At 46.8% G+C, this 27,950-nt stretch overlaps 1 protein-coding gene and 1 long non-coding RNA gene across 6 annotated transcripts in view; one reads left to right on the forward strand and one right to left on the reverse strand.

Moving 5' to 3' along the window:
- Positions 1 to 143: 143 nt before the first annotated feature.
- The window catches only part of PBX3 (PBX homeobox 3), a 100,716-nt gene continuing 72,909 nt past the window's right edge, over positions 144 to 27,950 (forward strand). The window contains exons 1-3 of one of the 5 annotated variants that reach the window (XM_041483940.1): positions 144 to 212; positions 675 to 1,257; positions 2,087 to 2,160. In XM_041483940.1, the coding sequence (XP_041339874.1) occupies positions 1,061 to 1,257; positions 2,087 to 2,160 (271 nt within the window). In that variant the 5' untranslated portion in view covers positions 144 to 212; positions 675 to 1,060. Of the gene's footprint in view, positions 1,258 to 2,086; positions 2,161 to 27,950 lie in introns of all 5 variants that reach the window. The other 4 variants (XM_041483939.1, XM_041483941.1, XM_041483938.1 and 1 more) reach the window with 4 other exon arrangements.
- On the reverse strand, positions 1,444 to 2,634 carry LOC121362438. The gene is made up of 2 exons (XR_005956503.1): positions 2,063 to 2,634; positions 1,444 to 1,718 (listed from the first exon to the last, which is right to left on the reverse strand). It is a non-coding gene; the product is annotated as an uncharacterized LOC121362438 (long non-coding RNA).

Here is a 27,950-nt window from a genome sequence, read left to right on the forward strand (position 1 = left end):
TTGGCCAACGCTGCCGCCAGCTCCCGCCCCCCCGCGCGGCTATTGGCCGCCGCGCCCGTCGCTCCGCTACGAGACCGACGCCTCCCGCCCGCCCCGGGAGCGCGGGCGCCGCTGGGCCCGGCGGGAGAGCCGCGCGCGCGGACCGGGGCGGGGCCGGCGCTCCGCTCCCTCTCGCGCGCCGCTCGGCTCCTTCACAGGGTGACACGTCTGCGGTGAGTGAGTGGCGTTGGCAGCCTGTCAATCCCTCACCGGAGCGGCCATCAAACAACATAAAACACGCGCGGGCACCGGGCGCGGGGCTCATAAATTCCGGCGGGCCGATATTTTTGCACATTGCTTTGCAGAGAGTGTGTAATTAATTTTTTTACAGTTCTTTCCCCGTTATTTCCGCTCTTTTCTTTGCACAAGTTCAAACTTTTGATTGCTGCTGTCTCACCCCCGTGCACAGACTTGGGATCGTTTGTTATTTGGGGGGGGAGGGCGATTAATTTTTTTTTTCCCTCTGTGATTGTGTTTTCTTGGCTTTTTTATGTTGCAATTTGGGGGTGGGGGTGTTCGCTGGTTTGTTGTGGTTTTTGCTGTTTGCACCCTCCCAACTTCTGAAGGATTTGAAAGCGAGTTTTTTTGATTTTGTATTTAATTTTTTTTTTTAATTTTGCCTTTTTGCAAAGAAGATTTTTGGACAAGTGGGGAAAGACATAAAAAGCAACAATAAACATAAAAAAGGAAAAAAAAAAAAAAGCTTTGGAGGAAGATTGTACCAGGAAAACCTCACAGAAATCTGCTCAGCTCATTTATCCGAGGCACCAATATGATGATGATGAAAGAAGATTGTAACTAAAGAAGAGAGTGATTTACTGCCCTGGGAAGGAGAAGAGAGTGGAATAAACAGCTGAGATCCGGTCAAAACACAAATACTACATTTTTTTGTTACTGTTTTGTTTGGCTTTTTTTCCCTTTTTCCGTGGCGTGTGTGCAGAGCGCGGTCAGGAGCGCGGCACTGGGACTGAGCGGGGCAGGCGCTGCCGTGACCGCCCGGAGCGCGGCCCGGCCCGGAGCCATGGACGATCAGTCCAGGATGCTGCAGACCCTGGCCGGCGTGAACCTGGCCGGGCACTCGGTGCAGGGGGGCATGGCCCTGCCGCCTCCCCACGGACACGAAGGGGCTGACGGCGACGGCAGGAAGCAGGACATCGGCGACATCCTCCATCAGATCATGACCATCACTGACCAAAGCCTGGATGAGGCACAAGCAAAGTTGGTTTCGTCTAATTAAACCTTGTCTTTTAAAAAAATTATTATTAATATTATTATTTTTTTAAATTATTTTTGGTGTGTGTGTGTGGTTTTTGTTTCTCTCCTTCCTGCTCCTCTGCAGAGACCCGGAGTCTCACAATTAAGAGTAACTTCTTGGGGCCGTAAGAGAAATTACCAGCAGCCAAGGCAGAGCCAAGTTGCTATTTAATGATTTCTTTCCTTAACAAAAAAACAATAGATATGATAAATGTAGAAGTATGCGATGGTTCTGCCGTGGTGCGCGGGAGGCTGTGGCTGGTCCCTGCCCGCGGCCGCTGGACGCTGTCCGGTGGATTCCGGCCTTTGCGCCGCCGTCCATCCGTCTGTCTGTCCGGCCGTCCCTCAAAGTACAACTTTGCCTCTTTCTTTCTTTTCTTGTCTCAAAGTGGCAGCAGATGAATTATAAATCTGACCAAATATTGCTGCAGGAGAGGGTGTGTGTGTGTGAATAAAACCCAAACCAAACCCTGGCTGTGTTAAATCACAATAAATACAAAAACAATGTTAACTCCGTACACCTCCCCCCCCTCTCCCCAATCTCCTTAATAAATCAGTTCTAATATCGCAGGACGGGGACGAGGGGGGTGGTTTTTCCCCCTCGTTCGGGCGGTGTTTGCACAAAGATAATTCCGCATGAAAGCGAAGCGGGATGAGGGAGGTTCCGGCCGGCCCTCGCTGCCCGCGGCCCCGGGACCCCCGGCCGGGGGGCGAGCGGCCGCAGCGCGGGGCTGGGGAAGGCGCCATGTTGCTGGAGCCCGGCGCTAACCGCTTGTCCTGTGCTCTCTTGCAGGAAACACGCCCTGAACTGCCACAGGATGAAACCCGCCCTGTTCAGCGTCCTCTGCGAGATCAAGGAGAAAACAGGTACGGGCCGCCCGCGCCGCCGCCGCCGCAGCCATCTTAGCGCTCCCGCCTCGCGCCGCGCCGGGCCCGGCGCCCCTCACGCCGCCGGGGGCGGGGGCCGGGCCGGGCCGGGGGAGCCCCGCGGGGCCGGGGGCACCCGGCGGCTCGTGAGGCGGCGGAGCGCCGTGAAATGGCGCGGGGGTTCCCCCCTCACGGCCCCCGCGGCCCCGGAGCGCCCGCGCTGCCGCGTTACCGTCAGGCGGTGTGTGAAAGACAGCCCGGGGCCGTGTGACCGCGGGCTTTAACCCGGGACCGGACCGTGAGCTCTGTGAGGGGCGGGCGCGCCGGGCCGAACCCGAGGCGGCCCCGCCGTGGGCGCCCCGACCCCGCTCCTGTGGCCGGCGCTGCTCCGGCGCCTCCCGGGCGCCGGGTTTTTAAACGCCAGAATTATCAAAATTCATCTCAGAAGTGCGGGTTTTTCTGGTCTGCATTAACGCGACAGGAATAAACTCCGTGCTTTTTCTTGTGGGCATTTTAGGAGATTTTTTTGCAATTTTTTCGCATCACTGAATTTATAGAATTTTTTGTTTGTTTAAAGAAGAAAATTTACAAAGTATTCTGCTTTGTATTACGAGAACAAGGACATTTGGTGAAAATAATATTTAATGAGAATAAGAGCGTTTGACAATAGTAGGAACATTTAACAATAACAAAAACATTTATTATGACTGAATTTAGAAATGAACAGCCAATTATTCACATATAGCTTAAGCCATTGCCTGGCTTTTTAGCTCTATGTGATACTCAATAACGTTCTGCTTAATTCCATGCTGAAAAAACAAACCTGGACGAAAACAACCCAACGTGAAATCATTGCAAATCTGAGCTGTGGAGCCCGGAGTGAGCGGTTCTCTGTGAATTATGGTGCTTTATGTCCAAGGGTTTCTTTGCTACCGGGGATCCACTTCAGTTCCTGCTGACAGCTAAGCACTAGGGTATTGACTGTGTTGTGAATATTAAGATTGATTCTGCTTTATGTTGCATTATATTACCCGGGATAAGGGGAATGATCCCTCTCCCTTCCCACCTACCTACGTTCCACCTCGGCCGGCTCGTAGCCCCTTTCCTTCGGCTTGTGTTTGTTTCCTGCCTTTCCCTAAACTTCTCTGCCCGTCCTGCTCCGCAGGCAGAGAGCAACCTGCCCTCCGTGTTCAGACATTTGCAGGAGGCACATTTCAATTAAGGAGGCAGGCGTAGGTCCCGCGGTCACTTTATTTGCAGAGGGCTTAGCCTCAGTGTTTGGAAAGGCAAGTGTAGTCAGCCACATGTCAGAGGTGAGCTGCGAAGAAAACGCGAGTCCTTTCAGCAGTGGGATTACTGCGTGTTTGTGAGGCCGCCGCCGTCTCGCGGGCGAGGGGGAACCTGGCAAGAGGCTCTGGTCTGAAACCTTTCGGGGTGTTTCAGTGATCACTTGTAAGCTGGGGTCCTGCATTTGTGCTGCAAGAAGTCGAGGAAGTTTTCAAGTTACCTCTCTTTTGTGAGATCGCTGGGAGCCAACAAAGAGTGAAGGCGTCTGCCTGCCCAAAGGCGAGCTCCTGCCAGCCCAGCAGCACGGGAGGGACACGATTAATGCTCTGAGTGATTGATGGAGATGGATCCACACCTCCACCAAAAACTCTTCCTGGAAGGGGACCTTCACTCAGGGTCTCCCAGTTGAGGTGAAATGTCTGTGCAGGCTTTACTTAGTGTGCTACAGCAAAGAAAACGTGAAAATAAATTGTAGCCTGTTTTCCGGAGGCTGTTCTCGGAGGGAACGGCTCAAACAATTCTAAACTGGAAGCTCGAGGAAGGGTCTGAGATGCAGTTAAAGCAGAGGTGTCCCCCTCTCTGCCTAGGGCTCTGCATTGTCTTGTGGTCCGACAGTTGCCAGGTGCTTAAAGCTGCCTCCGATGGGGTCATGTGCTGGCGTTTAATTCTTCCTGATCAAACCAAAGTTTACCTGGGTGTGGGAATTGCCGTGATGGCTTCATCACTGTCTTCCTCCAGAGGTGAGGAGGTCATGTCTGTTCAGAAACAAGTCATGCCATACTTAAATAATTTTTATATTGAATTATGTATTTATTTACATTTTAGTAGTTTTCAGTACAGTCAGCGAGGACTTTGTGAGGCTGGATGGGAGAGAGCACGAGGAGGAATCCTCAGTTTGCATGGAGACACTCTGTCACTTCCCAGCAAGGGTTAATGGATGCATCTCATTTCTGAAAGCCTCACGCAGGGTCAGGAGCTGAAGATTTTTATTTTTTCTCCCTGTGAGGTATTTGCCATGTACAAAGCAAATCACTGAGTTACTGAATTTAGCCTGACATTTCTTTTTTAACATTTTAACATTTTCAAAAGTGCTGCATAATACATTTAAGTGCTTTACAGCTATTAATAGCAGTGTGTATTCTGAGAGGCAACCACAAGGTAGCACGGTGTTCATAAAGAAACTGCCACCTCTGGCTTTAATTAGTTCAAAGAAAAATTATACCAGAGTTCTAGTGAAGCCCCTCCAATAAATAGGAAGATGAGCGGGTGCGGAGCCTTGGCTCCCTTTGGTTGTGCTGTGCTGCTCTCTGAGGTGGCACTGGACGCACGCTCACATCTGTTGCATACCTGTGTCACACTCCGTTTCCTCGCGTCCTGCCACAAGGAGTCAAAAACTGATTTGCACCATTGTTTGGTTTTTTTTAATAGCTCTTTTTTACTGGCTAAAACACCTTCAGACTGGTGATTTTATTAAGCTTCTTCCAGGATGTTGCTCAACCTGGGGTCCTGGTTATTCTTATGGAGAAAGAAGTGAAAATATATTCATTCTTGTATTCTTAAATGTCTTTGGGAGGTGCAATTATTTCCCAATGGAGCAACATATTATTAGGTCCTGGACTGCACTGATAGAGAATTTGGTTTTTTGTCTTTAAAAGTCATTTGTAGAGACAGGATCACACGTTTATAAAAATGTCTGCATTCACGTGCAGAACGGTGCACACATCTACAGGTATTTATTTATTTATTTATTTATTTCCCCAAGTCCAGCAGCAACAATGATAGCTGCCAACCAACCCCGAATTTACTGTCACCACCACCCCTAAATAGCATTCATTTCCCAGTAAAGCCTAATGGCATACATGATGGTTTGCCAGATTTGTGGCCTTTGTGAGGCTTATAAGCAGGACTGACTTGGGAAGATCATAAAACTTAATGAACTTCTCGACTGCAGGAGGTGTCCGCAGGGGAAGCGAAAGGCCTGCTCGGCTGCTCGGGCTGCTGCAACTATTTTTTATGTCTAAAGAGAGAGGATGAAAATATTCATTAAGAACGTTGCATAGATTTTGGTGTCAAAGAATGAATAAAAAAGCTCTGAAAACCAGACAAACCGCGTGCTAGCCACGGGGTTAATTCCTCTCTGTTCCCGTGCAAGTTACCTTTATTTTTATTGCTAGAAGCGCAGAGAGCCGCTCTCTGCCGTGCCTGCGGTGGAGGGGCTGCCTCGCCGCCAGGCTCGGTGCTGCTGAGCGTGCCGGGGCGCAGGAACGCCCCTTGTCACCGCGCCGGGAGCCGCGGCCGCGCTGCGGGGCTGCCTGCCTCCGCCGGCCGCGTTAACCCCGCGGGAAGGCCGGGGCAGCGCTCCGGGGCTGCCTGCCTCCGCCGGCCGCGTTAACCCCGCGGGAAGGCCGGGGCTGCGCTCTGCCCCTGCGCACATTGCAACTTTTCGGCCAGGGCTTAGTGCGAACAACTCTCGGTCATCCGCTGTGACCCTCGGTCCTGCCGGAACGCAGGATTCGGGTGGAACAATGAAATGGCACTGATAGCATACGTTTACGTGCGTGTGTGTGGGAGAGTGTGTGTGTGTATTTTGGCTGTTTTCTAAATATCAGCTGGGATGTTATTGTTACTTTCTTTAGCTCTTTAAAATATTTATGTGCAGTCCTGTGGGTTTTTTTTTCCCCCCAAGCTGCTAAATACATATTTTGTTGCTCCCTGACTACCTGAAGAAGTCAGTGCTGGGTGTTCATGTTCACCCAGCTCAGCTTGAACCGTTTAGCTTTTGCTTCCATCTCATGCTTCAGTACCAAGGTTTGCCACTGACCCAGTGGTTGTACTTTTGAATGTATTTTTTTAATTGCCAGCAGATGTATTACAAATGATGCCGTGCAGCAGAACGTTTGGTCGTTTGCACTGTCCTTATGGCAATGACATTGCTTTTCTTCATAAATGTCCTACTAGGAAAAAATAAATTGAATAAAGTGTCTTGGTTGTCATTTGGTCATCTGTTTCCAACACATTCATTATCAGCAGCCTGGTTGTTTGGTGGATTTCTACCAGAGCACTTCTCTAGTTGAGAAAATGGCGATTTGGTGATTATGGGCATTAGAGAAATTTGTGGTATTTTGTCTCACAGAATCTGAGACTGCAACTTGCCATCAGCACTTCCCATTGCTGGTGCTCCTTGTTGTGTTTAAATATCCATCTTCACCTTGAGTACTGGGATTAGTGGTTCCAGAGATTTTTTTTTTCCCCCTCTGTAGAAGATAAATTTGACCCTACTTGTCAATATTAATTTAGCCAGGAGCAGGGATTTATTTTATTTATTTTATTTTATAGCTGTCTTTCATGTCCTTTCATTTATTTTTGAGTTTGACACATTTTCTTGTTTATCTGAAAATACCAAATTATAGCTGTTACCGTGTGGTGTATTTTAGGATGCTTGTTGTAAGTTAAGGAATTTTTGCATTCAGAGATAAATTATTATCATGGCATGTAGGGAATGCAAAGCAGTCTTTTTTTTTTTTTTTTTTTCAGGATTTAACGCATTTATCAAGCTCTGTTCCTGCAGCTTTCAATGGTAAAGTTGTATGATATGGATATTATGCTGTCTTTTTTCAATTTAAACATTGATTTGTGTGAAACATTAATATAATGACATTTGCAGTCTACCGCAGACAAATATAAGCAGAATTAGACACTCTAAATTATTACAAATGCAACGCAATATTTAAACCGCAATGAAGGCTGTGTTAATAATTGCGGAGCGCGGTCCGCTTGGACGTGCGCTCAGGTTTGGGCTGTTTTTGCGGTGCCCGCGGCGGCTCGGTGCGTGTTTTTGTGAGCGGAGGATGCGCTCGCCGGGCGAGCCCGGAGCCGCGGAGCCCCGAGCGAGCCCGGGCTGTCGGAGCCGCGATTGACACCCCGAGAAGAATGCTTTGTTTGTTTGCTCAGCAGTCATGTTTAATGCTCTTCGCTTATCAAGGTGATCAGCATGGTTCAGATAACACATGCCTGACACCGCCTGCCTTTTCTCACCGGCGTGTTGACCTTTTGTCACGTTTGCTTTTCTCTGGTAGGCAATTCCTGGCTTTAAGTGTGAATGGAGTAAATAATTCACATCAATATTTAATATAAATTATTAAAGTTTCTGTCAGCTCTTACAGTTCATGCTTTTATAGAGTTGGAGCAGTTCATCAGGCAAACAGATGAATTGTGCAGCTCAGCTGGACATTAGAGCTCCTCCATCGTGCTGCCGGGACTCAGGGAGGAAGCAGGGAATTAAATAGGAAAGGTAATGCAGCCTGCTCCTTCAGCACTGTGCTTTGCGCTAACGCACCTTCTTTAGGAAGGCTCGAAGCACCAGATAAATACCCGGCATAATTTATTTTGTTATTACTGTACTTTTTCCCCCCCTTCACGTTGCAAACAGAAATGCAGAAAACCCCACTGCCCCCCGGCATTTCTTCTACTCTTTGTTATTGGCCTTCCTTCGGTGCTCCAGGCCCTTTCGGGGCTTAGGGTGGGAGTACTGGTGCTGGGAGGTAGGGTTTGGGTGTTTGGTTTTTTTTCCCCCTCAGTGTTCTATTTCTATTTTTAAAGACTGCTTCGGAGCCCTATGGTGATGAAGTTTCAGGGGGTTTTAGACCTTGTTTGTAAATTACAATGTATATTTTGCAAAGTGACCTGTGATTGAATGTAGATTATTCTGAAAACATTTATTTAAAGGAGAAAAGCTCTGATCTCTGATTGTAACAGCTCGAATGTGTTTATTGCATCAGGAATTGAATAAAAATAGCATGTTTTACATAAAAGCATATAGTAAAAATCATTATGCACTTACTTTAATTTTATGCTCTTTTAGGTGTTTCGGTTCTTTTGTTAATGATCAGTTCAATGCGTGTTGCACAGTCACAGGGACTGTAACAATGTGAATCACTGAATATGCCATGCAATACAAATCCATCACCTGGAAGGGAGGTGGGTTTGTATCATGTGTTTACAGGTCAAACCCTTTTGCTATACTTCAGTCATGCATCAACATTTAAAGCCAATCTCTCATTCCTCATTGTCCAGCAGGTGGCTTTGTCATAGATTATTTAATTTTTAATCATTTATTGTAAGTGGAAAAGGTTATTTAATAATATTATCCTGACAGCATTTTTTTAAAAGAACAACAGTTTTCCAGTATGTCCTGTGGTGTATGACGGGGTCAATGGAAGCATCTAGAGAGCTTCAAGTACACAATCTAAATTAAGATTCTAAACAGGCATTACAGATGCTGGTAACTTTGGCAATTATCATTTTGTTTGGTGAACAGTAGTAAAACAGTGTGCGGTAAAAGTGTTTAGAGAGAGAGGATAAATAAATTGAACAGTTTTGCAATGCAAAGTGGTTTGTGGTGTTTTTGAGGATTTCTTGGCTCTTGCTTAACTGCTATTGTGAAGCCTGGAGCAGATTTTCCCATTGCTAATGCCCTAGAAGTATTAATTCACTTTGATATGCTAATTAGAGGGCATTATGCAAGAAATGAGATTAAGTGGCAGCATGAAGCCATTTGCCTGTCAGTAAATTGAGAGCTTTAGCATCAGGAGGAGCTTTGTTTTTTCTGAGTTTCTCTTGGTTTTGCATATAAATAAAATTGATTGAAAGGTCTAGAGAAGCTTCTAGAACATTGGTGGTTCTTTTTCTCCTTCTATGATTATTTAAACTTCATGTTAAAGCCTTTCTCTGAATATTAATTGATCTAATGGGAGATACTGAACATGAAGAATTTCATTGTATTCTCAGTTACTGTATCTTAACAAAAGGAAAGTATTAGAATTCTTTGTGTCATCTGATTTTTGTGGGATTATTTTAGATATATCTTACAGCTTTGTATTCTGGTGTCTCTGCGTGCTCACAGCTGCTGTGCAGGGAGCTGTACCTGTGTGGAGGTGGTTTTGTTCTGTTTTGGGGATTGCTGTGAGGGCCCAGCTAGCTGAAGGCAAATGGAAGGCTGGGATTCCTGCCCAGTGGGGCTGTGGACATTTGTCACCCCCACTCACCCACAGCTTTCCCACCATTTCTGATGCAAATCACACATGTGTTCTCCTTCCTTTAGGAAAGAAGGGGTTGTAATATTGACCATAGATTTTATTCAACTGTCAGAAATTGTGTTAAAGTAACATTAAGGGATTGACTTACAGCCATAAGAGTGAGGGAATTTAGAGTTAATAGTTAAACTCTGCCCTTAACTCAACTCATTGAACCTATTTATTAGAGCATATATGATACATAAGATCACTGTGCTGAGACCTCTTCTGTAGCAGGATGCTCCAGGATGGCTCAAAGATGAGATGTTCTGATCTAGTTCAATTCTTCCTTTGATTTTTGAGGATTGGAGTTTTGGTGTGTGTGTGTATGTGTGGTTTTCATTCAGCCTCTGAGTTGCTTTACTACAGTTCTGTGATTAGTTTTGGTTTTCCAATGCCGTTTTTAAAAAAATCAGAGAAGTAATTCTGGAAACTGAGCAAAAATGTAGCAAAAAATAAACCCAAAGCAAACCGAACCCGAGCCTCTCTGGTCCTCTTTGCCTGAGTGCAGCAGAGTGGCTGTTTGAGTGCCCATCTCCTCCACAGATCATTGTCGCAAAGTCAATCAGGGGAGCAGTGCTGGAGTGACAGTGCTTGTTATGAGCCCCAATAGTTATTTAAAAGAAAGGAAAAAGGATAAAAAAATGGCCCAGAGCTGCGTGCGGGGGCCGTTCATGCTGGATGCACATGCTCTCCCTGATCCTGGCAGCTGAAGTCTATCACTGTTGGGAAATTTTTAACATGAACCACACGAGACACAAACCACGGCGGTTTCCCCGGAGCCAGGGGGGTTTCACGTCAGCGCAGGACAAGTGGCACGTGTGCTGCGGGTCCCTGCCCGCCTGCCCGGCCCTCGGCGCCCACCACAAAGGGCCCCAGCGCCCTTCTCATGGGAAGCATGACGTCCCTGGGCGCCCACAGCTCCCCAGAGCTCGGCCCCAAGAATCCCATCAGGAATGTATAATCCAAAACTTTAGTTGTCATAGTGAACCTTTTTGATACCGGAAGGAACAAAAACATCACCCGACGCTGCAAAGTCTGTTCTCACAGGCAGCAAAAGGAAGCGTTGCTGGGCTCCAGCTGCTCACTTTGGGTTTCAGAACGTTGAACAAAAGAACTAAGTAATGAAAATGTTCTGAAGCCAACCTTAACTTTAGCAGTAGAGCCCTGATGGCGTTGTTTCAGGAGAAGACGGTGCTGGAGAGGAAATCCTGGCACTGCTGGTTTGAGTCCTGGTGGAAGGAACCTTCCTCCCCGCTGGGTGAGGAGGGACCTGGTGACCTCGGTGGGGCAGAGCCCGAGCTCGGCCGCCGCCTCACGGAACTGAATGCTAGAGCTTGCTCCTCTTATCTTTAAAATGGGAACATTATCCATCTGATTTTGTTGACTTGGTGCTCTGTGTTAAAAAAGGAATATTTTTATCACATGTTGGGTTTAATTAAAATTGTTATGTCAGAGGTAAATTTACAGTATCCACCTCATTCCACTTTGACCGCAGATGAGTCGTACCTCCTGGAGATGAAGAAATTAAGCTTTCCTTGGACTCCTTCTTTTCTTGGCTTTAATCAGGAATGTTTTCTTACGCCATGGTTAGACCTCTGCTTAAAGGATATCAGGGTTTCATGCCTTGGTGTTGGTTTGCTCAGTGCAGAAGGAGGTTTGCTCCTGTCGCTGGGGATCGGTGCTCTCCTTGCACAGTAGCTGTTCGAGGCAGGCTGGCACACTCAAAAGGCTGTGCCAGGCACACTTTCTTATATTTGTTGATTAAAGAAGGAAGCGTGCTTTTAGCGAGGTTTGTAATTACAGAACACCCAAATGTTTGCTTATTTTCTTTCATGTGAGATCCTGGTAGCGTGATTGACTGTCACTAGTAAGAACAAGTTACAGTAGATTGCGCAATGATTCTTATTTGACTTCAAGGATGTATTTATTACCATTTTTGTACAAATTATACTAACATGAAAAGTTGTGGAAATGATTGTGCACTAGATAAGGTGATACATTACAGGAGTGGTTTGGTTTATGGAGCTTTATGCCGAGGTTTTCTCAGAAATTATAGCACAGTCCTGTCACTATAAAACCTGGAGATACACTTGGTAATAACATGCAGTGGAGGGATTTTTAGGATTTCACTTGTTATTCAAATAGAGCGGGAACTATCAGTTTTTCTACCTCGTATTTCTTTCTTGTGTTGCACTGGGTGAAGAGGGGAAAGGAAGCCCGAGGACAGCAGAGCTGGGCGCTGGGCGTGGGCACCACAGCCCTGCCCGATGCCTCCAGTGCCACAGGCCTGGGGAGGTTTTGGCACCAGTGGGGCTCTCTGGGTACCCAGCACTGCTGTGGGACACTGGGGGAGATTTGCCCTCCAAAGGCAGCTGAGGATTTTTTTTGTGAATTATTTCTTGCTTCCCCTCCACTTGTTAGGGCAGTGACGTGATATCAATATGGAGCTTGGGAACTTATTGACTTGTTGGTTCTTGACCTTTTGACTGTGACCAAGTATAGAAATTGAATGTCTGAAAATTAAATGATAGACTCTTTATACATAAATTCTTGGATGTCAGTGTATTACATGAACTAATTTCGGTTTACCTAAATTTATGGTGTTTTGTTTTCAATAAAGGAAATATTTCTTCCTTTCAATATACCCAGCATCTAATAATATTGTAGTTGCTAACACTAAACAAATTCATTTCCTTTTACTGACTGATTATCATAACAGCTGCTGTTTAATCACCGAGATTGTTATGTAACTTTTAAATCCCTAATATTTTGAGGAGGTGCAGGTGACATCATCTCGCTGTGCAGCGCCGTGATGTCATCGGTGCTGAACCACGCGGCTGTGTTTTGTGGGGCTCCACACCCGAGTTCTTCTTTAGTTCAGTTACATTTACTGCGCTGGGAACACTTGCTGAGAGAACTGCCTGCTTGAAAGGAGACCCCAAACAACACAGAGTCCGTGTCCTGTTTTCCATGAAACAAAAAACGGACGTTTGTTTTCCCGCCCTAAAACTGTGGCGCGGAGGGGCCTGATGGAAATGCCGCGCTCCTGTCCGATGGAATTAGCTGATTGCTCCCCGGGCAGGGCAAGCAGCGCTCCGGCTTTGTGGCCGGGAGGAGACTCGGGCCTCCAAACCGGGGTGACGGAGCCGGCGATATTGTTCTCCCCGAGCGCCGCAATAAGGCTGTGGTCAGCACTAATGTAAATATTTGTACAACAACCATGTTCTACAGCCTCCAATTTAATGGTAAAAATCTGCCCTGAACGCCTGGGTAAATATATGCTGAGAACAGACGCCCATTCACTGGAGAAACAATTGACTTTCGGTTCTTTGTTGCTAAAGTGGCCCCCGGTGATGGGCTGCGGGGAGGCGATAGCGGCGCGGGCGCCGGCGGGCCGGCGGCTCCCGGGCAGTGCCCGGCGCGGGGAGCCCGCACCGCCCGCGCCGCGCCGCACGGCAGCGGCAACTTGTCAATGGAAGAAAAAGAACTGTAATCGCACATTTACATATGCTCCTAATTGTTGATTTGGGGATTTTCTATGAATATGGCTTCACAAAACAGATGCTGTTTAAGAAAAGGGGGAACATAATTTTGTGGGCAATGAATTAAGTGTTTTTGTGGCCCTCTCATCCGTAGCTAGGAGCAGTTTGTGGACCGCGTCTGTGAACGCCGCTCATAATTGTTTTTCACACATAAGTTATGCAAATGAGCTTTTATGGCAACTGGCATAACAATTAGCATCCTCCAGCAATATTTTAGCAGGTTAATTGCAAAATTTCTAAATTGTACATCTGACTTGTTAATTAGGCATGACAGAGGTGGTAAAATAGTTATCTTCAGGCAGTGGCAGCCAGGAGCTGCTTGAAATGCAAAGAGCAAGGATTGATTGGATTTGAGGGTTACAATTGTGGGAGCACTGCTGTTGTCAAGTGCCGCTGAGCAGCTCTGCTCCATCGGCTGCCTCAGAGCAAGAACCACGTCGGTGCTGAGAGGATCCTGCCAGTTACAAATCTGCTTTATTTAACTCTGAAATTCTCCAAATCCCGGCTGTGGGAAGCGCCCTGCTCCTGCCTATTCCTCCGCCTTAGGCCCACGGCAAGGGGAATCCGTGGACCTGCAGTTGCAATTTTGATTTTATTTACAAATAGGCCTGAAAGTTCAGCTGCTGGCACAGATCAGCAAACACTTCTGTTTTTCAGCCCCAGTAAAAATGCCATTGCTCTCCCCACCATGTGCTGAGAATTCTGCTGTTACTTCCTTTAAATTGCAACCTTTGCTGCCTGGTATTTTCAGATGGTGTTGGTTGCATTTTACAAGCTTTACTTCCTCAGCTGATTTCTCTTAAATCCTTGCTTTCATATATCTTTGCGTGTCTTACACTATTAATCATATTAAAATACAAAAACCCATGCCATTTGCAATAACCCGTTTTTAGGCTCTCGGAGGTATGTCTGGATGATTTAAACAAGATTGGAACACGCAAGTCTTCATCCTGGGAACGTGTTCCAAACATCCCCCAGCGCTGTCTGGAGCAGATAACGGTGTGCTCAGCAGAGGTGCAGCCTCTGGAGTCACACCAGCACAATTGGCCGGCGCAGGATCTTCTAAATACATTTTGCTGGCTTTGACTGCTGATTTTGGTATAAAATGCAGATTTCTGAGCTGGTTTAATATTTAATAAGTTAAAGGGTGATAACAAACAGAAAAAAAATGCCACTGAACAAGTACCTCTGGGAGCCAGAGCAGTCGGCGGCGCGCTGCGAGCTGTGTGTGGCTGTGCCATTTGTCTGGGCTTTGCTGGGGGACTCAGTGTTTTGTGGCTTAAATAAAGTCAATCACGTTTGAGTACCTGTGTAGTACCTGTAAGCAAAAAGAAAATCAGCACAAGCACGTGTGGAATTTCATGTCCTCTGTTTTCTCTATATGCATTCTCTTGATTTAACCGCATGGTTTTTAAAATTGGGATGTTATATTTTCATTTAAAAAGTAAATGTTCCTGCATGCATAACTGTTCTAATATTTTACATTTTCTTGTGACATGTGTATATGGAGTAAGTGCCATTTATGATATGTTGTCATCAATAATTTTGTCACAGAGAATAAAAGCCTTTAAACTCATCCACCCACTGGAACGTTTTATCATATTTATTTTAAGAGATATGAAATTAGCAGAACAATTGAACTCTTTGTATATGGGAGATGCAAATGTAACTGAATATTTACCTTTAATGAAGGGCAGCATAAATATCTCAGTATCAATAAATTATATGCAGTAGCAGAATATTCCATAGGCAACTAATAAATAGTTCCTTTTCCCCTGGATTCACAAACTGCATTGTCCTTTAGGACAGTTGAATTTACAGTACGCAGTGAAATTAAATGATGGTTAACTTTTGGAAAGGATCCGTCGTAATGGGAAAATACTGGGGGTTTGACTAGACCTAAACCACGCTTCCAAACCCTTGCGTTCCCTGATTAAATGCTCACTTGCACAATTTAGGAAGAGTTTACTACACTGGTGCCTCGGTAGATAATATTTGGAGTGGAGTAACCATTTTAATGAGGTTCATCGAGAGATTTCATCAGGGAACGTTTCAGGTGTGTTATGGCTTTTGTCTTGTCACGACGTGCGTCTTGGTACCGTCAGAGGAGTTCCAGAGCAGCTCTCTCCTCGTTTGAGACAATGAGGAATTCTGTAGAACGTGTGAGCAGGGAAAGGCAGGACCCGCTGCATTGTGCTCCGCGTGTGAGCAAGCCGGTGAGTAAACACACCCCGTGGCTTAAATGTACATCACATTTTAACTGTCCTAATATTGATCATCCTATGGAGGAATGCAATGGAAGCCCACTGGTTATTAGTGTAAAGAGGGTCAGAGGCAGAGCCGGGCACAAAGCAAGTGCTCTCATGGTAATGATGCTGCTATTTATAGATCCCCATTTCATTAGTTGCAGAGTTTCAGGGAAGAGATTTTCTCTGGGGGAAATGGATACTTGAAGTTCATTTTCTTCCCGATGCACATTAAGGCAGAACCGTGAACAACCTTCAGGATAGGACACAGGGATGCAGGTTTGGTGTGGCCGCTCTCCCGGTGCCGTGCGCGGTGCCGCTGTGCCAATGCCGAGCCTGCTCCCCGGGCGCCACGAGAGCCCTGTTCCCCCTGAGGGAACGCTGCTTCTGCAGGGTGCCAGAGCAGTAAACTGAGCCCTATTGCACTGTGTTGCTTTATAAAACTAACACATCTGGATCACCTGACTTGCAGCAGCCTCGCTACAGCTGGCACGCACCGGAGTGGATTTACTCACAGCACCTACCAACTGCAGTCGCAGTTAATCAAAACACGGCTGCGTCTTCTGATTCCTACTCATAAACACACAGATTTCATGGAGTACCTGAAAACTCAGTTGTTTAACCATACTTAGTTTCCTCCTGTGAAATCCAGATAATCAAAGCTCCCTTTAATTTTTGTGTGCCTTTATTTCTAGAGTTTTCCTTCTTGGAATTCTTGATATCTTGATTTTTTTTTTTTTTCCCTTTAAGAGAATATTTACTTAGTTAGTATTCACTTAATTAGAACTGACTGTTTAATGTTTTCTGGGAGGGTATTTATGGTATTTTCTTTGCCATATTTGCATTCCAGAAATTAAGTCCCCATGCCATTATTCGGCAAGCCTTTCATACATTAGAATGATGAATTGAAAGCAGAAATGGGAAAAAGACTGCAATGCAATGAAAATTTAATCAGCGTCTTCTGCTGCTTTAATAAGGCAAATAATTCTTATTGGCCGCTGCGTTAAGGTTTCTAATATTTAATTCATAACAAACCTTGCATTATTCTGCAGCAGCATCGACAGCTCCACTTTGCTGCCTGCCAACAGGCAACCATAAAAACTTAAAAGCAGATGTAAATGTCTGAAAGAAGGAGAATGATTGGGTCTAAAGCGGTCAGAAAAAATCAACACTATTGCCAGAGAGTTTGATAAATCCTTACATAAACTTTAGCAAGGTACAAATGGTATTAATTAAACTCATTAAGTGTGTTGATTTTAAGGCTTTGAGGTACCTTTATTGAAATGTGAGATTTTTTTAGTTCCCAAACGAAAGGGGATGCCAGGCTGGCAATGCAGGGTGCTGGACAGCTGGAACAATGTTATAAATCAGGCAGACTCAGTTAATTTTCATATTTAGGGTATTTGTTACAGATCAATGGTAAAATCACTGTAATTTGTGTTACGTGTACGTGTCGTGCTGGAATTGAGCAAAGGAACAGGAGCTCGTGGCCCTGCTCCCGTTTCAGCTCTGCCAGCCCAGCGGTGAGGCTCACGGATGGCAAAGCCCCAGGTGTGGCAAAGGCCAGGCTGGTTTTTGGGAGCGCTGCCCGTGCGGGTGGGACGCGGTGCCCGCGCTCCGAGCGGCGGCGGTGGCACCCGGCCAGGCTGGGTGCGAGCTCTCGTTACCGCCAAGGGCTGCGCCTGTTCTCATTTCTTCTTGAAATGGCTTAATTGGTGTCAGCACCCCAGGGATAAAGGCCTCCAACACTGAAATCCACACGATTCACCCTGTCTCTGCTCAGTGTAGGGAAACTGGTAACAACTGGTGCTGAATGAGGAGTGAACGGTGCTGTAACAATACTCGATGATGTTTGGGATGACAGAAATTAATACGCACTTGCTTGAAGAAAGCAATGATTAATGGCAGCGAGCAAGGGAATGCTGTCCCTCCTTTAACTCCACTTTGATGGGGATTGAAAAGCAAAAGGCTGTTTTCATTCTCTCGCACAAGCAGAGGTCATCCAGAGTACATTACAGCAATTTTTTCTCTCTGTTTTTTATTTCATAAATATTATGATAAGCAGAGATTAGATAGATTTTTTTCAGGGAGGCTTAAAAGGATATTTTGTCTGTTTGCTGTTCCTGCTCAATGAAGAAATCAGATTTCATCTGTTTACACGTGAGATCGTTATATTCAGTGGAATAATTAGTACAATTAAGAATTTCAAAAGCTCACCATTGTGTTAGTTTTTCTGAGGTTTTACAGATGGAATTTCATGGTCTCCATTTCTAAAGTGCTGAGAGGTCAGAACAAGGCGAGGAGTGTTGCCAAGGAAAGAAAAAAAAAGGTTAAAAATCCAAGATTCCTCATTGAATTGTTGATGTAAATATATTTTGCAAGATCCTCACACTTGTCAGTGGCTTTTTAAGCTATTTGATAAAGAATCTTTATTCTACAAGGAGCCTGAAATAACACAACACTGCTTTGGATAATGAATTCTTCATCTAAGCAGAACTTTAAAACAAAGTACAATGTTGGCATTTTTTTCTTTGAGTGAGAGGGCTGATACATCTTTGGGATCCGACAGGAAGACATAAATTAATAGAGTTCTGGAGATCAGTTTCTCATTAATAATCCATTTTGTCATGGTTCTTGGCATTGTCAGCCTTGGAGCTGGTTCATATTTTGCTAAAGGATAAAAGCACATGATGTCTTAAGGCACAACATAAGGAGAAGGAGTTTATCATCTTCTGGAAAAACCATCTCTGAAAAAATAGATTGTTTTCCAGGAAATAAATGTCAATTGCGAGTTTTATGCATTTTTAATCTTCAAACAGGTTTTTTAATGTCTACAGTTGCAAAAATAGACTCGAGTTGGAAGAGGTTGTTGCCAAAAGCCGTTGCTTTGCCTTTGTCCTCTCCGTTGGTTTTTGATTTTTTAGAAGTTGCAGTTGATTCCAGACCTTTAATTCTGCTGGTTTAAAGACTATGGCAGATTGTGTCCAATTTAAAACATATAATTGAAAAAAATTACATTTCTTCTTTTGAATGGGTAAACATGAAACCTTTGTTACATTTGCACTTTCCCGGTAGTATGGGACATCTCACAGACCACTGCACGTTCCCCTGGCATTTTCAAATTGGAAAATGTTGCTTTTTCTTGAGTGCAGTGACATAAATGGAGTCACCCTTTTGAAGTCTTAAATTTGGTTTTTTATGTACCTTAAGGTAGTGGCAGATTGGCAAACAGTGTAACCACCAAAAGTGTTCAGCTTGTGCTGTCATCCCAAGTAAGGAAGAACAGAGATCTGATTTAGATGCCTGCCCTTTATTTTATATACTGAAGAGTGACATAATGCAGAACTCCTCAGGAACGCATGATGTGTTTGGGAAGGATAAAGGGGAGGAAGAGAAGAAGACATTCGCCCAGATCGCTCAGTTGTAAGATCTAACTGGGCTCAAACATTTATAATTTAATCAAAGATAAATGGTCTGCTTTAAATGGTGCAGAGGGAGGGAGTGGGAGGCTCTGGACAGAGGGCTGAAGGGAGCTGGGATCCCGCTAGGGCTGGAGCCGGGATGGCTGGGAAGGCAGCAGCGTGCCCGGGATGTGACAGGGCTGGCCCAGGGAGGAGCAGCTCTGGGCACGGGGGCAGCAGCTCCTCTTCAGCCCCTTGGTGCCAGAGGTGTCGTGGGGCAGAGACGTGGCTGTGTGACACTGGAGGAGCCCTGGCACGAGGCATCCCTGCTGTGCATCCCACGGACGCGCGCCTCAGCGGCCAGAGATGTAGGCCGCGGTCCTGAGGCGTTGGCAGGCAGACACAGCGACTGCTTTGAGGTGTCTGTGGCCTCCACGAGCTCCATGCTGACTGCTCAGGGGCGGCCAGGACGGGGAGCACTGCGGGTGTCCCCTCCCCACGGCTCCTGGCTGGCTGGCTCGGGGGTGCTGCCTGTCCTGGTGGGCGCTGGCTGCAGGAGCGGCAGCACTCCGCTCGCCAGGGATGGAGGGACAGCATTTACCCCACCAGCAGGAACGCTGAACCCTTCCAGGCTTGCTTTGTTGCCTGAAAACAGGGAAGGCTTGAATTATGAAGATTTAGAATATGCTTCCTTCCACGGAGTTGCAAAGGACATTTGTCTCAGCACATTGTAGTGAAATTTTAAAGAGCGGGTTTTGACAGGAGACATTTTGCTGACACAGAATATTTTGTTCACTTCTGACTCTCAAATAAGTGCTACTTCTGTCATAATGATTGATTTATATTTGGTTTAGTCCATACATTTTACATCCTCTTCTTTAGTGCTTATGGCTCCATGGCTTCAGAACAGCCCAGTTTAACACTGGTATGAGCCTGGCACCACATCCACATTCCACAATAAAATGGATTGTAATGAGTTGTAGGTATTTCATGCTATGGTGTATTTAGAATAAAATGATTATTATCATCTCCTGGAAAAAGAAAATTTTAAAATGAAGATTTCTGTTAAAAAATTGTTTTTACAGAGTTGTAATTTAATTTGTTCCTAATAACAGAGCCTCAAAGGCCCAGTGACCTGCAGAGTGCTGCTCCCATGGCTTTATTACAGGTGCTATAAGTTAAGTACTGAGCATCTTTGCCTCCCTGGGGGTGTGCTGTGAGCTGTCCCTCCCTGCTCGGGATGGACCAGGCCCTCCAGCACCGCTGCAAGCTCAGCCTGGGCGGGCAGCTGCTCCGCATTACATTAACCCAGCCTCCTCCCTTTATGTGCTGCACAAGAGTCTCAGCGCATTTCAGTCCATAAATACTGCAGGAAAAACCCTGGAGCCTTTGTTGTGAGTTTTGTTTGGAACAAACTCCCCAGGTATGCGAATCCTTCCCCCGGGAGCAGAACTCTCACTGGAGCACGAGTGCGTGGCTCGAGGCAGAGGAAGCTGCTCTGTGTGCGTTCCTGAGACCGTGAGGGGTCTGCAAGCGAGACCCTCGCACCTGCAGTGGCAGGGTGTGGGTTTTGGTGGCACAGCCTTGATTTCTCAGTGATCCTTTGGCGCTGGCACCTGCTAGCTCCTGCCTTAGTGGTGTTCAGCAGAGCAGGGACCCTGCTGTGCAGCGTTCCATGCTCAGTGGCACTGCGGCCCGGAAAAGGAGGAGACAGAGGAGTAAACTCGTGCCTGGTGACCACTCCAGTGGCACTGTCTGAGTAACTGAGATTCCCACGTTAGCTGGGCTGGGCAGCTCAGGACAGGCTGCACTGCAGGGCAGGAGAGACCCCAGGGTTGGTTCCTCCTGCCCAGGGCTTTGTCCATCAGCACCTCAGAGCAGATGGGACTGCCCTGGCACAGCTGGACCGGCATGGCAACGCCAGCATGGGCCCACCACAGCCACCCACCAGCCAGAGGCCTTGGTCTTGCCCTGCAAAATCAATGCTCGTGCACATCTTATTGTGGAATTACAGTACTGCTCCTTCCCATCTATAGAAAATATCCCTAAGAACCCCATGGGACATAGCAGGTGAAGGGCTCTGTCAGAGCAGACGGGCTCCCTGAGCCCTTCCTTGGCTGTGGGAGATGATGGGCTGTTCCCCAGACCTGGTGAGCAGCAGGCAGCATGGAAAGGGTCAAAGCCAGCTGCCTTTGGCTTTGCTGCAGACATATATATATATATATATATATATATATATATATATTTATTTCTCAGAGAATGAAAAAGCTAATATTCAACAAGGCTTCAGGAAAAAAGGGCTTCCAAGATGTTACAGATTTTGGAAATATTTGACAATGTTAGCAGCATCAACTACTGACACAAAACCTTCTCTCCAGAAAGTCTTTCACAGTTGTGCCAAGAAAAGCAGCTTCGATGGAACATTTTCATAAACTATCATCAGTTATGCAGCAGCAGCTTCACAAATCAGAAATGATATCTTCAGGCACTGCTGTCAAGTGTTATTCAAATAATACCAGCCTCACATTTGAATAACAGCAGACATTTTGAATTAATTAATCAGATGAGATAGTCTAGGCCTTTTCTCATTAGTCTCTGGGTCAGGCATGGAAAGATATATGCGTTGGTGATGATATACTTGTCTTTAATCGTGATTTATGAAGATTTAGGATTGTGTGTGATTTGTCAAAGGTTCTGGGAAAAGGCTGGTGCATATTTCATTACCTAATCTGAGATTGATTTCGTGATGCTGAGAGATAGAACCCTGTTGTTGGGGGGGCTGGGAAGCGCAGGTAGACGCAGCATCCCAGGGTTTTACTGGCTTATCTTTGTGACTGTCAAACAATGCTGTAAACTTTTACTGCCAGCAGTTAACAATTCCTGCTTTAATTATAGGCAAATTCTTCATTCCATCCAAAGGGGAAGCTGCAGTAGTTATTTAGTTAAAAAGCATAACAGACCTTATAGCTATGACCCAATGTAAATCATGGACAAAGTTGGTGAATTTCATGGCTTGGTCATGGTGAAAATATAAAATTTCATGGTTTGTCACAGATTAATAGAAAAATCCTATTAAAACTGTGCAAATAACAACACAACAAGTTAGGTGGAGCTCCCTACATGGCACCTTCCTGCTCACAGCATTTATTTTAGATTAGAATTGCTGCGAACAACATGAAGCCCTTTGCAGGCTTTTCTCTGCTGCACTGTTTTCTATTCAGTTTAATTAGTAGTTGTTGTTTGGTTTGGACTGAATAATTATCATGTGATTGTTTTGAGGCATTATTTACATGAGAAAGCGTGTGTGACTGCTGCTGCAGTGAAAGGGGCTTGGGAAATGAAATATTTGAATACAAATGGTGTATTTTTTAAAAATCCTTGAGATGCCTCTATCTAATAACTCATCAGTAATCAGGACCTTTGATATTGGGGCAAGGTCTGAGCCGTGCTGGGTCCTCAGCCCCTGCAGCCAAGCCTGCCCACGTCTCCTAGACCAGCAGAGCGTGGCCAAGCCTCGAGTTCCCTGCAGATTGCTAATCACCTACTTCTTCATCTTTAATCAGAAAGTTCACGTCTTTTACTGTTCTTGGTACAATTCTGCAGCCCATCTCTCACGGCTGCGGCGATGCTCCATCTCCCACAGCCATCACCCTCCTGCTCAGCCTCTGCACTGACTGAAGGCCAGCCCAGGGCTCTCACACCCAGGGTTTACACTCCTTTGTTTTTTACTATTTTGGTTGCCTCCGGAATTTTGATCAGCGATTCAGGAATTTGGATCTAGGCCAAGATACTCCAAACACACTGAGCTTTTCCACTCAGTCTTCTAGAGGGAGCAGTTTGTGCTGAAGTGGACAATTTCAGAAGAAAATGGCAGTTGTTCTACATTGGAATAAGGATAAAAAATAATCAAAGTCTCAGAATAAGGACTTTTAACAATGACATCAAGATAGTGATGACATCACTGATAGCAGTGACAGCTTTGTTTCATAAATGCCCCAGAATTGCACATATGATGCTTATTTTAAAAATGAGTTTGACTTTTTTTAATGTGAGACTTTTCTTTCCAAACAGAAGGTTGAGAAACACATTTTTGGGGGAAGGGTGCAATGGTTCAATAATCACACAAGTATTAAATTTCAGCCTTTATGGGAGACAGAATGATGAGCTGGCAAAAAGAAAAAGCACCACAACATGAGAAATCAGTTCATGATTCCTGTTTAAGAAAAACACATCAATGAGTGTTGTTTATATCAAGTTTACAATTAACTGTTGTCAGGTCATCTCCATCAAGAGCTTCATCTGCACTCTGACTAACTACCAGGTTCAGGGAGTAATTAAAGAACAGCTAATCACAGAATCATTCAGGTTGGAAAAGCCCCGAGTCCAAGCGTTCACCGATCACTGCCAAGGCCACCGGTAACCCACGTCCCCAGCTGCCACAGACACATGCTTTTAAATCCCCACAGGGATCAGGACTCCACCACTGCCCTGGGCAGCTGTGCCAGGACTTGACAACCCCCTCTGTCAAGTCTTTTATTTTTCCCAATATCCAATCTAAACATCCTCTGGCTCAGCTTGAAGCTCTTGACCTGTCGCGTGGGAGAAGAGGCTGACCCACCTGGCTCCAACCTCCTTCAGGCAGTTATGGAGAGCCAGGGGCTTCCCTCTGAGCCTCAGCCTTTTCCTCATCCTTTCTCACTGTGACTGCCCCCACACCCAGTAAGTGACAGAGGTCCTCCTTAGCCCTGCTTTGTTCCTAATGTATTTATAGAAACACTTGATTGCCTCTCACGGCAGCAGCCAGGTGAAGCTCTAGTTGGACTTTGGCCCTTCTAATTTTCTTGAACAATAACCTCATGGCAGTAACTCTCCAATGACAGTGTAGTGGTAATTTGTCTCTTTTCCCCATCACAAATAAGCATAAAATATAGAAGGCAGAAAAAAAAAATTTGGTTTGGACTATTGATTAGTGTTTTGCTAATAAGGAATTAAATTTATCGACTGCTGCCATTCTCTAGCTCTGCTTCCCCATGAGTTAGCTGGCAGCTGCAGGCGTGTTCAGCAGAGCTGTGGCTGGCCCAGGCTGGCAGCTGCTGCCTCGGGAGAAGGATGTTTAACCCTATTAGTCAGGTCATTTCGCTCTTTTTGTGGAGAGGTCAACAAAAAAGAATTCCTTTCTGAAGTCGACTTTCCCAGCTTTCCTTTTGAAAGTGAACGAATTGCACCAGCTTCTGAGCATGGTCCAGTGCCCAGATGCTGTGTGTGAAGGTGGGAGCTGCTGCCAGGTGCTGCTGTACTGATAAATATGGTGCAGAAACTGTACCATATTTTGGTTAATGGAATTTACATAGACAGAACTGGGAGGGGAGACCTGGCACATCAGCTCCTGGGGGCAGCTCAGGGAGGGACTCAATGCTCCAGGGGCTGGGAAGGGACACCCATGGAGCTGGGTGTCCCCAACCAGGAGCACTGGGAGCTGCCAGTGCCTCACCCCTCTCTTCTGCCCAGCTGGCTGCAGCTCCAGCCTGCGTGTGTGCCAGGAGACACTCCTGCAGGCAGCACAGCCCCTTCCCAGGGACAGCGAGCTGGGATGTGAATCCAGAGCCTGGCGCAGCCAGAGGCCGGGCGAGGAAGTTCCCTGAGTTCTCCAGCATTGCCAGTCAGAGCAAAGCATTTGCTGTGCAGGAATCAGTGAATACTGAGCCTGTGGGTTGTGTGGCCTTTGGGAAGATGATAGCTGGGTCCCTGTGTGACTGCTGGCTCTGCTCGCGGTGCTTTCCCACGCTGCAGAGTGCAGAGTGCAGTGCAGTTGCAGTACAAACATACACTTCTGTATATTAAGCATGTGCATTAATATATTATTATTACTTGGACTAATAACAAATAGTAGTCAGTCAGTGAGATAAAAAAGGACAGAGTTCAATAGTAATTCGCAGACAGCTTAGCAATTACCCAGACAGCTTGCAGTCAGAAAAGCTGCTCAAATCTAGGATTACGAACTACACCGATGGCAGCTCTGCTGGGTGGGGTTTCACAGGATGATGTTTGCACATAGCTGTGGGACTTGATTCCAGCACTCCTCCTGAGGAACTTCTCCTTTACAAGCCAGAATCAACAACTGTAAAAAACCCTCTGAAAGCCAAGAGGCTGGTTTCCAGAACCAGTCAAAATTATTAAGTATTGCTTTTTGTATCTGAAAGATGCCTGTGCTTGCAAGGATCTTGGAGATTTTCATCCTTAATGACATAAATCCCAAATTCATTTCTGTACAATAATCAGCACCAAACCATATGTGTGGCAACACAGATTTTGAGGTTTTGTTTTTAAAATCAGTGCGTTTCCTTGCTTTACGGGTGAAGGTGGCTTCTCCCCTCGTTACCTTGGCTGGTTTCATTGATTCCTGTAATGTTTTCTGTACCCACCACCTGCCCTGTGCCAGCAGAAGGCCAAGGGAGCACTTAAGTCCCATTTAAGCCTGGAGGCATAATCTCAAAACTTCTTTAGGAGCAGGGTCAGCAGAGCTGGCATCACTGTTAGCATGCTCTGGGTGCAGGGGGTCACCTGGGGCTTGGGGGGCTCATCCACTCCCACAGCTGGTGCTCCACAGCACCAGCCCAGGAGAGGAGCGACTTCAGATGCAAACCTCAGGTCTGAAGCACTCGAATGTCAAAGGAGTGCTGTTGGATTTTTAGGGCAGTACATGATTTTTTTATGGGGCGCATTAAATTCTGCTCCTCCAGCGGGCGTTAAAGCCACCTCATCACTCTGCACCAGAGGGGAGCGCTGGCTCAGGAGCAGGAGAGGCAGCTGTTAAGAGATTTCCATCTCAGCAGTCTCTTATGCCAGTAGGGTTGTGATTTGGGAATATAACAAGGCTTTGGGGACTCAAGTTAATAAATAACTGGTGTATTCCCTTTCCTTCTCTCTGTGCCTGGCCCCAGTGCTATCTCAGCCCAAGCAATTATCAGTCCCTGGACTGATGGATTTGACATAAATTCATACATTCTTTAAGCACAAAGCCTTCACAACAAATTTTGCTTTTAAGAGACTGTTGAATGGAGAAAAGGTCACTTGGCTGGTTGAGTGTCTGCACTCGGATGCTGGCAGTAAGTGCTGTGTTTGCAGTGCTGGATTTGATCCCTGTGGTTGGAGGGAGCCAGGTGCAGGGTCTGTATTTTGGTTCACGTTTCTTCTGCCAGGGAGGACAAAAGGGTAGCTTGGAATTGTCTCCATGAATTCACACTTCCTTGCAGCCCTTTAAGCCTCTCTTTGGCTTCCATTGCAGTTTCTCTGTCCTCATCCCATTCTGTAGGTATGCAAGATGGAGTTTAGCGATGATGCCATAGCAACTATATCACAATACAGAAATTGTAATGGTTTAAATCTTCAAACTTGCATAACAAAGTTAATGGGAGCCTATAAGAAATGTACATGCCACTGTGTGTTTAGAAGTGGTTTTAAATTTAGCTTTAAACTTGCAAGCCAATAGATTGTTCTCAGGAATTCCAGAGCTGCCCCCAGGGAGCGAGAACACAGTTGTCCGTGTGCTCTGCTCCAGAAAGCACATGGCTGGCAGGGGACAAAGCCTGCTGTGTCCCTGTGAGCCCCCTCCCCTGAGCCTTGGTGTGCGGCTGGCAATGGCATCCAGAACGTTTGTGTTCGTTTGGACGCGTGCAGGACGAATCCATCATCCTCCTCCTTAGCCGTGAAGTAGTGCAGAGTCAGCAGAGGAAGAAGAAGGGGCAGGAGGGGCTGCTCTGTGTCCCTGGGCTTGTCCCCCTCCCGGAGGGCGCCTCTGGGTGCCCCAGCCGGACAGGCTCCTTTCCGCAGAGCGGTGCCGGCCGCGGCTCTGCCCTTTCCCAGCCGTGTCCCCACCCTGCCCAGGGCTCCTGCTCGGGTCAGGCTGCTCTGGGGCTGTGAACAGCTGGCGGCGGTGCCGGTGCCGCTGCTGGCCGGTGCCGGTGCCGGTGCCGTGGCACGCCGCCCGTTCCGCTCCCGGGGGACAGCGGAGCCGCCGCGCTCTGCGATTAGCGCAGCGCTGACATTTTGTTATCCTGAGAGACAGGAGCTGGAAGCGTTCCTGTGAGTGCAGCATCCGAGTGGCACCCCGCTGGCACCTCTGCCCTCCGCAGGCAGCTCCGCTCTGTCTGTGCAAGGACAGACCCCCTGCCCTTGCCAGCCCCTGCCAGGGGCAGGAACTGCTCCGCTGCCGTGCGAGAGAGGGGATGGCAGCGCCGCTGTGGGCTGCAGCCCCCCGGGCCGGCTTCGGGCTGCTGGGTGTCCCGTGCCCTGGGGCTGTCCCCGCGCTGGGCTCGTGGGGTGACAGCCGGAGGCAGGACAGCCGCCGGCATTCCCTGCTCCGGGCACAGTGTCCCTGTTCCTGCAGCGTGGGGACAGGTGGTGTCTTCACTGGTGCTGCTCTGGCACTGTCGCAGGTTACATCCTGCTTGCCAACAGAAAAAGAGGATGTCTGGTTATTCTTGGAGCAGGCAACATGTAGGTTTTGTAGGATAATGCTAAAGTACTTGCACTGTGTTAAAAAAAATTAATACACTTGTGTTGCTACTGGAATTGGAGCCTGATTAGGATTGTTCCAGTACTGTAGTTTTAGCTTTTAATTACTTACTACATTACACAGTATCTACCAGTGCTAATAGAGTACAGAACTGTCATAGCTTTTGTTTTAAAGTACAGGACTGTGTGGTGCTTAATTGTGGAACAGTGTTGTTCAATTACATCTGAAAGTGTTTAATAAAGTATGGCACAGAAACGCAGATCGGAGTGGCATGTGTTAATTGGTGTCCGCGTCATTGACTCCATTTGGTTACGGCGATGGCTGCGACATGAGGAGCCAGTGGCAGGCTGCCCACATGGAGTCTTCAGCCCCAACTCCCATCCCTAGCACTGGCACATGCCTGTGCTCTCCCACGTTTGCACAGATTTTCACACCATGCACACACATGGTGTTGTTACGAAGCGTTGGTGCTCGTATCCCTGCCCTGCCCAGGGCTGCTGCTCCCCGTTCTTGGCTGGCACAGTTCTGTGGCCATGGCACAAGGAGCTCTGGACACAACCCAGAGAGCTGGTCCCTTTCTCCAAGAACAGCTCAGGACCCCCAAGCAGGTGTCCTGCTGCCCACCATTGCTTTTATCCGGCTCCCCAGAGTGGGCTCTGCTGTCCAGAGCCAATTCCCAGATGCAAACAAAGTGGTACTAACAGTTATTTCCTGAGTGGTGGTAT

Source organism: Pyrgilauda ruficollis, unplaced genomic scaffold (genome assembly GCF_017590135.1).
Source record: "Pyrgilauda ruficollis isolate IOZ18807 unplaced genomic scaffold, ASM1759013v1 scaffold62, whole genome shotgun sequence".
Lineage (NCBI taxonomy): Eukaryota > Metazoa > Chordata > Aves > Passeriformes > Passeridae > Pyrgilauda > Pyrgilauda ruficollis.